The sequence below is a fragment of the Eschrichtius robustus genome, chromosome 5 (assembly GCF_028021215.1).
Source record: "Eschrichtius robustus isolate mEscRob2 chromosome 5, mEscRob2.pri, whole genome shotgun sequence".
Taxonomy (NCBI): domain Eukaryota; kingdom Metazoa; phylum Chordata; class Mammalia; order Artiodactyla; family Eschrichtiidae; genus Eschrichtius; species Eschrichtius robustus.
The window spans coordinates 43,129,568-43,143,360 of NC_090828.1; the positions used below are offsets into that span (position 1 = coordinate 43,129,568).

At 37.7% G+C, this 13,793-nt stretch overlaps 1 protein-coding gene across 1 annotated transcript; it reads right to left on the minus strand.

Moving 5' to 3' along the window:
- Positions 1-4,839: 4,839 nt before the first annotated feature.
- NABP1 (nucleic acid binding protein 1) lies at positions 4,840-13,126 on the minus strand. Its single transcript, XM_068543849.1, has 6 exons — positions 12,563-13,126; positions 12,127-12,265; positions 9,123-9,194; positions 7,377-7,452; positions 6,667-6,733; positions 4,840-5,709 (listed from the first exon to the last, which is right to left on the minus strand). Exons 1-6 carry the CDS (start codon positions 12,651-12,653, stop codon positions 5,540-5,542), a joined length of 615 nt encoding a protein of 204 aa, XP_068399950.1. The 5' UTR covers positions 12,654-13,126; the 3' UTR covers positions 4,840-5,539.
- Positions 13,127-13,793: the final 667 nt, after the last annotated feature.

Here is a 13,793-nt window from a genome sequence, read left to right on the forward strand (position 1 = left end):
AGGGCAGTTCATGTTCTACTTCAACTGTTTTTACCAAACCACCACCCACCCAAAGGTATTTTTAAGTTTACACTTCCCACCAGTATTATTGTTAAATGTAACAAGCATACAAAACTTGGCAACTATTCCCGTACTTTCTGTAGCTTTAGGGGCAGTTCAGGGTTTAATAAACCTGCTTAACTGAGGGGAATTTACTTTTGACGTCGGTACTGCCTGTTCATAAACTAGAATTAAACATATAGCCCAACTTCTCCTTAATGATCTTCCATAGGATGCTTAAACCATCAAAAATTCCTATCCAATAATGGAATAATGGAACCTTTTCCTCACATTAAGCCAGATGTCTATACTACTGAAACGATATAGCAATCACCCAGTAGGTGGCACTAATTGTGCTGACTACCCTGTTTTTATTGGTTTTCTATCTTAATTAGTCCAGAGACTTAGGTCAGAGGTCTTACTCAGCTCCTTACTAGGGTTATAAATATTTAAAACAAAAGACTAGCCCCACATGGCAGTCAAATCATACCTTGTATATTACTTCTTTATGTAAAGTATTTATGGTATCCATCTCTCTGAACAGGATTAAGATCTGTTAAGTGGTAGGTTCTGTAGGCATTCTCAGTAATATTTATCATGCCTCCAACCCCACCAGCATCTCTCTACATAATAAAGTAGGAAACTGAGGAACGCTTTGGGGGATAGGAGGAAGGTAGGAGATGCTGCAAACAGATTTGCTGAAATAAGCTACAATAAAATCTTTTTTTTTTTTTTTTTAACAGAAACCTAGGGTGAAAAGGTTTATTTTCACTTTGATCTATATAGGTCCAAAGGAAGCCAGGCAACTCCACTATGGGTAATCTGATCTTAACACACTCTATTTGAACCTAATTCAAAACTCAGCGCTCAGCTCACATCCAGAGGCCATACTCAAAACTCTGTTCTGCTGGGAACTACTCTGCTTTACCCATCAATTCTGACCTTCACAGGTATATGCTTCCAAGTACAATTCTTCCACATTTTATAATACAGAACCTTCGTATATTCTGGCCTCACAAAGATAAACTGGTACGTGTATGTGTGTACATACACTTCAAAATAAAGTTATTTCTTTGTTAATGGGAGATATCAAGGGCAGGGGACAAAAATTTTCAGGGACTTTGTTTCAAGTGCAGCTCTCCCAGACCTACACTTATAAACTCTCCTTCTGGTAGAGCAGAGAAATAATCCATACATTTAACAAGTTCCTGGGGAGAATCTCATATAGGTTTATAAACCATTCTTTCAAAGTTTTATTCAACATCTATTCAATTTGTGGACCAAGAAACCGGACTCTCTCTTCTATGTCCAGAAGCATAAATTTTGATGGCGTGAAATTTTTAAAAATGTACTCAAATTTTTGAAAATGGTTAAGACCTGATTTTTAAGGACATGTCAATGGTCCTTCAGTTGAGGCTGTTAGACAATAAACATGGTATGACAGTGAGGACTGTGGTGTGTCAACAGTCTCAAGAGACCTGGGCTCTAATATAATTCAACATCTAGTCCCTAAGTTTTCAGGAGGCATGTTTTTAAAACTTTGGGAGCCATGGTAAAATTGTGTATTCTCTATCAAGACCTTTAAAAAGACTTAAGTGATTAAATGTCTACTAGCCAAACTTGTGAAAATGTTCATCTTCTTTACATCATACTGATTATCTCATTGTGGTAAACAGCTCTTCCTAACATCTTTGGACATAACGTTCTTAATGAGGAAACATACTAAATAAGGGGCTTGTCAGATAGTCTGGACTTGATTCTCTTGCCTGTGATTAGTGCTTTAAGAAACATTATACCCTTTTAGCTCAGAAACCTGGAGTAATGTGGTCACAGTACTGGAAGACAAATTCTTGTGCATCCCTAACAAAGCAAACCTTGAGGAATTTGGAAAAAACTTGAATACACCTGGAAAGTAGAATGTTTTTCTAGCTTTTCCCTCGGGTTCTAACAACATACCATCATTCATGATAGTGCTGTTTTTCCAAGGTCACAATTAGATTTCCTCAGAAGCATAACTTAACTGTTAGTCATTATGGCTACTTTGTGAAATGTGGGCTGTTTACTCCATTTACTTAATAATTGGCTGGAACCTCAATACACAGATTTTCACTACGGCCAAGTATATCTGCTTTTACCCCCGTCATTAAACCCATACCAGAGATCGACTGTGACCCTCTTCTACTAGAAATGTTCACCTTCATCAGACAGGGGATAAAACAAATTAAGAGAAGGAAAAATAATTAAAAAAAAAAAAAAAAAAGAGGCCATCATAGGGCAAGTTTTCCCAAGAACAAGTCTAGAGGTAAGAACAGACTTTGGTGTGGAAAAGTGTTCCATGTTGATACTGTTTTTCACATGGTTTTCTGGTTTGTCATCTCTAGAACCTTTGTGAATACATTAAAGTCTCTTAAGAGTCATGGCAGCCTACAATTGCTTGGAGCAATCAGTCATTATGGTACATTATGATACTTAATGGTATTATTAAGGTATAAGAAAAGGGAAGTCATATATAAGTAAACTGGAATGTCAGATCCATATAAACTTAAACAACTGCTACTGTGTCTTAAGACTGATGTAAAATACTCTCAATTTGCACCTTCTGAGAAAAGTTTTTAGTTTATCTTAAAACTTCCTATACTTTAATAAATGTTCTTTATATATCATAAGATTACTTTTTACTAACCTCACATCTATTTGTTTTTAGTATCACTCCTTTGGCATTATTACTCAACCCAGCAAATTAAACATCCTTAAAATGTTAAATAATAAAAATACAAGTGACAAATACTCAGTGATACAAATATTTAGGGTAGCCTCAAGTTAAACTGTCCTCAAATTTAAAACGCAATTACTAAAACTACAGGAACAAAGCAAAAATGACTTGGTATACTATAGGAAAACCAGTCTAAGTGTCCATGGGAAAGCATACTGCAGCCTTCACTATCATACATCATCATCTGGGCTTATGGGTTTCATCTTTCCATGTCTACTGTAGCAACTCCCAGGAGGGGCCACCTGCCTAATGAGACTTCAATCCACTTCAGAAATGGTTTGTAAAAATAAAGTGGGACCCAAACCTAGCAGTGTGTATTTCTATACTAAATGGCTTTTGTTTTCAGTAGGTGTTTAAACTTATTTAAAAGTTGATAGCTGAAAGCGCCAGGAAGGAGGAAGGTAGGAAACTTTCTTCCTCTTAACTTCTTGATGAGTACTGTCCAAGCAGGCTGGGAAGGCAAATATTCATTATGGATTGTAACTCACTTTGCTTTGGTTTTGAAGGCTTTCCTTAAGAAAAAAGAAACTTGTTAATAAATGATAAAAAATACAGAACAACAAGGTTAAATGATTGAGGCAAATGTCAATTACAAAAGTAAAAGATAAGGTCTTTCTCTACTTAATCTCAACACGTTAAAGGGTAACAATACTTCCACACTTAACCCTGCATTTTCTTCTGTTCTCGAGGTATGACTAGACAACAAACATTTGACTGCTTATTATGAGCCAGAAATCATTCTACTCATTCACACAGGAAAATCTTAAGTATACAAAGGGGTAATATTACTCACTTACTTGTTTTTATAGTTATGGAACCTATGGCTTACAGAGGTTTCAAGTGGAATAACTTGCCCAACATCACAGGTGAAGAGAAAATAAGGCCAGGACTGGAAGCTCAGCAATCCATACCTGATTATTTTAATCTTCCAAAACTCCAAAATTCTTTCTTTTAAAATCACCTTAAACACTATTCTCCCACAAATAACTCAGTGTTAGTGCTCCTACATCTACTTAGATTTAAAAAAAAAAAAAAATTATGTACTAATTTGTAATGGTTTTTTTTACTCCAAACATCTGTAATTTTGTGAACATCTTAAGAAAATACTAGTCACAAAGCCAAATTACCTATAATCATCAGTATATGAATAAAGGAAAAACTTATTTCTATAACATATAGTCCCCAGTTACTGAAATACTATAAACAATAAGCTTCTTGAAATTATTCATTATTTCATCTACCCCTTAACAATATCCCCACAGTGCCTAATATGTGACATACTGAAATACCTGTTAGACACACTGGATTGGAGCAAACAAATATCTGGCACAAATTTTTATATTTAAACGCTATGGCACTTTCAGAAAACAAAGTCCACTTAAATTATTGTTATTTGAGGTGGGGAAAAAAAGACACAGTGACAAATACAAAGCTAAGTAGTCACCAGGCTGAAGTCATCATTACAATTACAGTAAAAGGTACTGGCTCTCCATTGTAAACCATTAAAAGAGCAAAAATAAGGTAGGTCTGTTAACATTAACGTAAGTTTTATTCAAGAGATAATGTTGAAGAAGAGTTTAATTCCAACAAAGGAAAAATTTACCAGTTATCCACCCTACAGTAAAAAGTGGAACTGGACACCATTTACAACACATAAATAAATTCTACCTTTACATTTCTAAATAAAGCTGTATTTGCTTCTTTGAGAGAGCCATTTCTTAACTTTTGCTGATAAGGCTTTGTGAATTGTGTTCAGAAACCGACAATAAACACACACACATACCCTTCAAATAAAGTAAGAACCTAGGAATTTCACTCCAGGCTGAGTTTCTGCAAGGACCTAGGACGCTATAAATTAAGATTACATTTTTCTACATAAATTCAATTTGAACTGCCTTCATTATAATATTTATCTACCATAATTTGTAAAAATTAGATCAATGTTTATTATGTCTTCATAACTCCCTCAAATTAAACTTCAATATTTGACATAGTAGTTTAAGAAAATAAACATTCAAGGCCTCAGTTTTAAATTTCCATTCAGTGTAATGCACAAAGCTGATAAGTATTAATAAGACTACCTTAAGATAAAGTAAATGTAGCTTTCTTCTAAAAATTTCTTGTTATAATACAGATCACATTCTATTCCATAATTCTGATAAAGAATATGTTTTTTGGTAACAGAACAAGAGTTTAGGATGATTCAGTCCCTGGAAAATCTTAATGGCAGTCACTCAATGAAGAAGTCAATCATTCCTGGAGTCACAAACACTCAAAAATTGCTGTTAGCATTAACCATGTTTTTGTTTTTTTGGTGGTTATTGCTTTAGCTGGCAATATCTGTTTTTAAGACAAAAGAACATCTCCCACTAAGCCTTATTTTAAATATTACAAAGTTTATACAGAAAATAGACTCATAGAGGCTAAAATGCTGATGTCGTAAGTAACTCACCCATGAAATGGGTGCAGGTATTTTAGAGGATATCCAAAGATCTTTTTGCTCTAAAAATAAATGCCCCTATTCTTCAGAGTGTTCCCATTCTTCAATAGGAGACTCGAGCAGCTTAATAGTTCTGCTATAAAAAACAAACCACTCTTGTTAACAAACCAAAAACATAAAAGGAAACCGATAAAGGACAGTTTTCACAGTTAACAATAAATAAAAGTGCAGTAAGTGTTCAAGTAGGGCATGTAGTTTAAAAACTACATGTGCGTATTTGGCATAGGTCATCTTTTAAAGGCTCTCCGAGGGTCCCTGCCATTACTTATTGTGGTCATGACTGTTTGATTATTAGCTGTTCCTGGTAGCTGTGGATTTACAGGTCCCCGGCCATTGCTTCTACCAGCATATGAAAATTGGCATCCCCTTGCTTCTGAGCCAGTTTGAACACCGTTTCCTAAAAAAGAATATAAAAAATCACCACCATTTTCAAATAGAAGTACATCTATTTGAAGTTGTAACACATGCTATTAATGCTTACAAGTAATATTATGGAAAACAAACTCCTTTATTTTTAAACTACTGGAAAAAACTCAGTTTGAGTTCTAGGTTTTCCCAAATGTATAATTACTGTAAATATATTAACTTGATGCTTGAATTAATAGGGAGAGGAAAAAAGAGCAACTTGGGCAATAGAATGAGAAATTAATAAAGTAGGAAAAAAGCATAGATAATGCACTACCTACATTATAAGGGAAAAAGAAAAAGCAAAATGGTATATAAGTATTGGCATTTGGTTCAAATAAGGTTAACAATGTTTTAAGAGAGACATGTAATTCTAACTTTTTAAAAAAACCAAAGCGTCCCACAACATAATAACACAGCTACAGTTGTGCTCAAACATGTAGCCAACAGGTCAAATAAAACTTCAGCCACCTTAATGAACTCCAATCACAAAAGACTTTTCCTCTGGTCTTTAAGAATAAAGGCTTCAAAAGACCTTTAACAAGGATGCAAGAACCACTGACCTTTGAGAGTGTTTGAGGGGTAAAGGGCAGTCTTTTAAAGAGGCAGCCATGAGCATGTGAAAAATTAAGGTGAGCATCAATCTGAAGATAAACTGCTTTCAGTACACAAAAATAACCAGTTATTCTGCATCTATTATAAATAATCACTAGATTACAGAAATTTTGTAAAAATCAATGGAAAATAACATAATGAATCACCAAAACTTAGATTTCTTATTATTAGCCAACGTTCACCCAGTAACTGGCCCAAATGTTTAAATACAGGATGTGCTCAATAAATTAGCTTAAGAGGGAATCTGCTTTCTAGAAAAATCAGTTATATTTTCATAAGATAGATTCCCTTAATTCTTACACCTGATCACAAATACACCAAAAAAAAATCTTACCCACTGGTCCAAATGTACCTGTACCCATATTATTATTCATGGAATTATTCTTCTGTTCACTGTGTGCCTATTAAAAAAATGTTTTAATTTAATCAAATGAAGATTTTTAAAAAACCATATTATTATAACATGTGGTAGTCATTCTTTTTTTTAACTTTCAAGGTCTTTTTAAACAATTTAAAAAGATTTATCCAAGTCCTTTCAATGTTAAAATATTCAGGAATGTTTCCAGACCTTTCAAAGCTTCTGTTACATCTTACATCTTCCTGATATTACTCCCTGCTCCTCAAAAGTGCTAAACTGCTAAATGGCACATACAGTCGTCCCTCAGTATCCCATGGGGATTGGTTCCAGGACCAATCTGAAGATGTAGAAGTTTCTTGTGCAATATGGCGTACTGTAGTCAGCCCTCTGTATAGGAACGTTCTGCATCAGCAAATTCAACCAGTGCAATCCCAGTTGGTTGAATGATCCATGGATACGGAGAGCTGACTGTACATTTCATATATGATACTACAGATACCTATACAGACTCACAAGACATATAAAATGGAAAAGAATTCCATTAAAGAATCTTTAAAAAGATTCTTTCTAAACTCGTCTCCATTATACTTAGGGTATGAAAAGCTTGGCAACCTAGCCACAGATTTATAGTACACAGTCAAAATTAGCCTAATCATAAAAACAGACAATACATTTGGATTAATTACCCCTTTGTTCTGCTGTCCTCGATAATCTGGGTTAGGTTCACTGAAATTTGGCACTTCTGAATAAACCATACAAAATCTGAAAGACAATAAAAGTACAATTTGAATGACTTCTGAAATAATCAACCTTTCTTTACATAACATGCATAACTTTCAGGAATAAAGAACGTAGATGTCAAATGAATTAACAAACAGCAATATGCTAACTCTATTCATTTACAACAAAAACTTTCTAAATGCTTATGTTTCATTAAAAAGAAAATCAAATATTTGATTGCCTACAATGTTTAAAACATTCTATTTTGTATTTTAATTCTTCTTCTGTCCTTGTCAAAGATCAAGGACACAGAAACACATCTTTGTCCTGTTTTTCCACATAGGCTGATTGATGCCTCTGAACCATGTTTAGGGTTCCAGAGTTTTTCCAGCAATGGTGATGGATTTGTACTGATCCACTCACACACTTTCATGCAGTCCCTCTTTGACCAATCACTGTGAATCTGCAAAGATAATCATTCAAGGTTAAAAGTGGATTTTGCAGGCATGAATAAAGACAACTGGCTATCAAGACACGGTTTATCCCAATGCTTCTTATCAGCTGACTGTGGTGGATATTGATAAACATTACACATAAGCATTTTCTTAGCTCCTCAACCCACAAATAAATCGGAATCAGTTTTGGTAACTCCTGGACTGACCCTGACAAAGTCACTATGTATTGAGTGACCCCCAGTGGTTCTTCACATAACTGACCTCCATTATTATAAATACCTCTCTATACATGGAAGTCAGAACAGGATCCTCAATCTTTCTGTAATACTGATGCTAAGACCTCTCATAACACATTGCTCTACTACTACTCTAAGTATGAACATAAGTGAAATCCTAATTTTCCTCCTAAGAGAAAGCAAAGTGTTACCAGTTTCTGATCTTTAAAAGCTAGCAAGATTGCTTATTTTTCCCAAAGTATCTTATTCCTGTAGTGTAGAATACATTCTTCCTTCCTTTATTTATTTATTTTTGGTGCCATTTGTGGCTTCTCTCTTTAGATATCCTCTATTTTGACAGGCATTAAGTAGATGTCAGGCATTAACCAAACAGAATGGACTTTATAATTTGGCTCATTGCCTATACCACACTTTATGAGTACATCCCAAATGTCTAGGCCAGCATGGAGGCTGAATTACCTTTACACCCCTAGAGAGGATGGTTCCTCCAAGTCAGGGTGGAGATTACCAGGGTAGTAGTTTATAGAAGCTCGCATTGTGGCTGCCTGTACGATACCTAGACTGTGGATAAATAAGGACTTCAACTGTCATTGCTGCAAGTCCTTTTACGTATGGGTACATATTCACCCATAAGCAGAGAAAAAGAAAAATTAAACTTATGGCCTAACACCCACACCCAGCTTCTTAACTGGCAATTCACTATATGACAGAACTTACTTCAAATGGCATTTGTGACACCTGAAAGATATACATTCCCAAAGCCTACAGAAACGGTCCCACTGGGGATTGTCTCAAGTGCAGCTTCTTAATGCTCTTTGCCAGGAAAAACTGACATTCTCAACCACAGGAAACAGTACTGATAGGTGTTAAACTAGCACATACATGCAAAGTTAAGCTGCTGCAAGCATTCAGTTTACCAGTCAAAAAGTCAACAAATAGGTTTATAGTTTATACCTACCAGTTATTCTGTACATATTATTTGTAATTTATTCAATTATATGAAATGCATCTTGATACTTACTCCCCAATTTTTTGAAGTTCTCCACCCCTTCCAGTATAAAGTGTCAGACATCCTTTCCACATGGATGCATACCTAGAAAGAAAAGAAACATCAGTTCTATGGAAATATGTATATTTCCTTCTACTTAAATAAATCTTTATACTATATTTTTTGTATTGGGGTGCAGGTGGGGCTCAAACCCTGTATCTACCGTTGATTAACTTGTTACTTATTAAGGAATAATGCAAAGAAAACTCTACTGCCAAATTTTGACATAATTATATAAACAATAACTAACCCTAGAAAATAGAAGTCTTTTTGCAAAGCAAGCATTGTTATACTCCAAAGATCACATATTCAGTCAATTAAGAAAGGGAGAACATTCAAACTGCAGAGATTCAAGCAGAAATTACTTTTCAAACACAGGACATATAAAATCAACACCCTAGTGTTTACTTTTACACGCATGTACTTGGTCTACCAGATATTGATATATTTTTTCCTTTGCCTCCATAAAACACATAGGCTAGTATGTGTTATTCCTAAGCTACTGAAAATTTAGTAAAATTTAATCAAGGGGCTAAAAAACTAGGATCACAAATCTTTCGCTTATCTTCTTTTCCAAATTCCCAATTTTTAGCAACAACTTGGCTGAACAATTATTTACTGAGAACAATTTTGAATGCAGGCAGCATCATTAGATAAAATAATCCTATTCACGAATCTAAGACAAATGTAAATTAATCAATATTATAAAATAAGCCCAAGGCTTGGTTTTCAGTGGTTCTTTGTACAACTACTATGGTAACTTCATGATTTAGAAAGATAAATTACAACCAAATATTGTTTAAGTATAATGATAGTTCATCTTTTAATACAGGTTAATAAAAATTTTCTCATTTCACATTATATATTTCTCTTCATTTAGTAAAGGTTATTTATTAAAGACTCCATTCACCACTTTTAAGTTACACAAAAAGTGACTTAGGAGACAGTGCACTAATATTTCACCTTACTAAAGTAAAGATTAATGCCTATTTTGAGAGAAAATTTGAAGTTACTACAACTACAACATTTAACTTTCACTTATTTCAGCATCGAGATCAATGTTTGCAGGGTTTTCTGATATGCATGCCAATATTCAAATTACCATTATTGAGATGTATACCTTTCTTCAAAAGCTACTTTTCTTAGATTCAACCAAAATTTAAGGGCCTTACAATGGGCCAGACTCTGCTAGATATGTTACTTTAGTAAGGTATAAATATTCCCATTTTACAGAAAAGGAAGTTGAAAAGTGTAATAACTTCAAGGTTACACTGAAGTTAAAAAACAGTAGAGTTTCTTTGGTTTTGAATTTTCCTTTAAACTGTACTCCTTGGTAACTATACTCCTTAAAATCCGATAGATACTATAAGGCTACTGACTTAGTTTTTCCACATTTTTTTTTTTTTTAATTTTATTTATTTATTTATTTTTGGCTGTGTTGGGTCTTCGTTTCTGTGGGAGGGCCTTCTCCAGTTGTGGCAAGCGGGGGCCACTCCTCATTGCGGTGCGCGGGCCTCGTACTATCGTGGCCTCTCTTGTTGTGGAGCACAGGCTCCAGACGCGCAGGCTCAGTAATTGTGGCTCACGGGCCCAGTTGCTCCGCGGCATGTGGGATCCTCCCAGACCAGGGCTCGAACCCGCGTCACCTGCATTGGCAGGCAGACTCTCAACCACTGCGCCACCAGGGAAGCCCCCCACATTTTTTTTGATGGACACATCTATGTATTTTCTGTGACTACAAAATATGAAATAATTGAAAAGAGATGCTGTTTACAGTGTATAAAATAACTTCTAATCACTGGATGAGATACTTTGGCAGCCAAAAAACTTTAATTATGCTAATTCTCACCATATCCTCCCAGGTAGAAATTCTCTTTTGTGCAAGTTAAAGATGTGGAAGTTTAAAAGACATAACCAGTGTCATAATGAGTCAGTGTATGAGAAAAAAAATGTCTAAGTCCTGACTCTCACTTCCTTCTTTGATGATACTCTGCCTCACTTCCTGAAGATGTTGTAAGACCTGTAAGGTACTATCAAAGGGCTCTAAGCTCCTACTTTCAGGGTGATCCAACACTTTTCTGAGATTCTATTTACTATGCCAACGTCAATCTCCACCCACTTTTCCTACAGTTATGACCAATGAATTATTACAATTCTACTGACCACAAAGCTTCCAAAATATATTTTTAAGACCCCTTTCTGGCATTTTACCTTCCTAATACTCCGTAAATTTTTAAAGGCAGTCTAATTACTAATCAAAAAAAAAAGGTTGTACTAAATTATTTTTAAAAGCCAATCTGCCAACTAACTCTTTTGGACAGAGGTATCATAGACATCTTTCTGCCAAACATTTTCTGCACATCATTTTGTTTTTGTACAACATTGACCTTACAGCAGTAGGCACAAGAAATTATTTTCAAGAACGTGCCTTCCAGATATTGTAACTTCCTCTTTCAACTTCTACATCCGAGTACAAATCTGACACACTACAAAACCTACTAAATTCTCCAGCTACAATCTCGATTTACGTCCACACTGTCTAAATGAGTATACAAATAAAATACAGGCAGGATCTCAAAAGTCATTAAAAAGGGGAACAGGTTGGAAAAAAGCGAAGTGACAACTATATTAAATAGTTTATGAAAAAGATTAAGTATTGATTATGTTAGTTTTAACAATCTACTAAAAAGACTCAATAATCCCAAAACAGTATTTAAAAATCTACTTAATCTGTAAACTGAGGGTGGGGTTGTTTAGATTCGGCTGAAACTGACTGCTTTTAAAGGCGAAAGTGTTACATCCCAATGCCGTCCATCACCTGAGGTTAACATTGAAGGGGCTTAAAAATCCTCGGGGTGGCCCACAGAAAAGAAGAAATTTTAGAACTTGCCAAGGTCCCGGGCATCAGCCAATTCCGATTCCGCAGACTCCTACTTAGGAGGCACTGTGATCCCCCAACCCCTTTATGCACACCTACCCTCTGGTCAACCGGATAATATCCCCTGGCTGTATAAGACCTCCGATTTCATCCCACACGGAAATAGTGATGCTGCCAGTTTTATCTGCTACTTTGCATGATCTCACTTCATGGCCGTCTTTGGTTTTGGTCACGCGTCCTGTGAAGATTTAAAAATCAAAATGGGGAGGGGTGTATTAGATAATGAGGACTTCCAAAAAGCTAACTCCTGCTCCGGGATCAAAATGCACCTGAAAGGTGGGAAGAGGTCGCGCCCCGGGTTCTCGCCGCAGGTAGGCTACGGCCCCAGCTGGGGCCAACGGGGCCACGTGGATGGGGGAGGGGAGAGGAAAGGGAGGAAAGGGGGAGGAGAGCCCCCGGCTCGCGGCGGCGGCGCCCTTCCCTCCTGTCCCGGGACGCACAGAGGGCGGCGAGGCGGGCTGCGGACCCCACTTACCTATCTCCAGCACAATAAAGACGACATTTAAGTTTTTCAGTCCGGGCTTAATATCTTTTATAAAAAGAGGGGGGTCGTTGACCCCGTTCATACTGAAGCAGGTGCTGCTACGCTGCGGAGACTCGAGTGGGCAGGGAGCCTGACAAAGCTTCCCACCCCCCGGGCCAGGGGCGAGGGCAGAGGGGCGACCTTGGGCGGGGGTGGCGAGAGAAGGGGCAGAAAGCGGTTAGTCAGGGACCAATGAAACCAGTCCAGACGGCACTGAACCTAAAAAAAAGGGGAGGAAAAAAATAAAAACAAAAACAAAAACGCTCACAAGTTTAAAAGAAAAAAAGACGAACCACTCCGCACACCAACCCCGCTCCCTACGGGGCGACAGGAAGGCAAGCGCGAGAACTGCCCCCTTCTTTGGATAAAAGGAAGAAAAAAAAGACAGCGAGAGGACGCCTCTGCCCTGAGTCCCGCTCACACACACACGGGCGTTGCCCTGTCTGTCCCGGGCTCCCGGGAGTGACGGACTGTGACAGCGAACCCGGAGCAGAAACCAAACTACCGCGCACCCAGAGTCCCAAACACCGACTGCGGAACGCGCCCGCGCGCCGGCTGGACCCCCGAGTCGCCCCGCCTCTTGTGACGTCCCATGGCGTCTGGCTCGCCCGACGCCCCGCCCCCCAGGCTCCGGGGAAGCCAAGGGGCGGAAACGGGCAGGCGACGCCAGCGCAGTCTCCCTCTTTCCTCCCCGGCACTTCAGCGCGGGCCCCTCCCCCTCAGCCGTCCAATCGGCTGTCGGCTCCGCCCCACCCTCCTCCAGCTTCCGCCGTCGCTGCGCAGCGTCAGCTCTACTCTGCCTAGTCTTCCTTCTTCAGGTTTCTATCGCTTGCTGTCAGTCTTTTGGGTTTTCTTGCATTTTTTTTTTTTTCCCCCTCAGAGTTCAGACCTTCCCCCCCCCCCACCCCCTTTAGTTTCGCAGTCACGGTGAACGGTTGCTGTGTTTTAGGACCCAGAGAGTACGCCAAAAAGTATGCAGTAGAGTAAGAACAAGGTTCAGGCTAGGGTGGCTGGTCTGGGTTGAAAGAAAAAAAAAAAAGGTAGGGATGGGTCCTTAGCTGTAAGGCTGGAATTTTAGGGCCGGAAGGGAATTTAGAGATCAACTCAACCGCCTCATTTTAAGCATATTTAAAATTGAGGTCCAGAAAGGTGAGGTAGTTTGCTGAAGGTCACCCAGGAACTT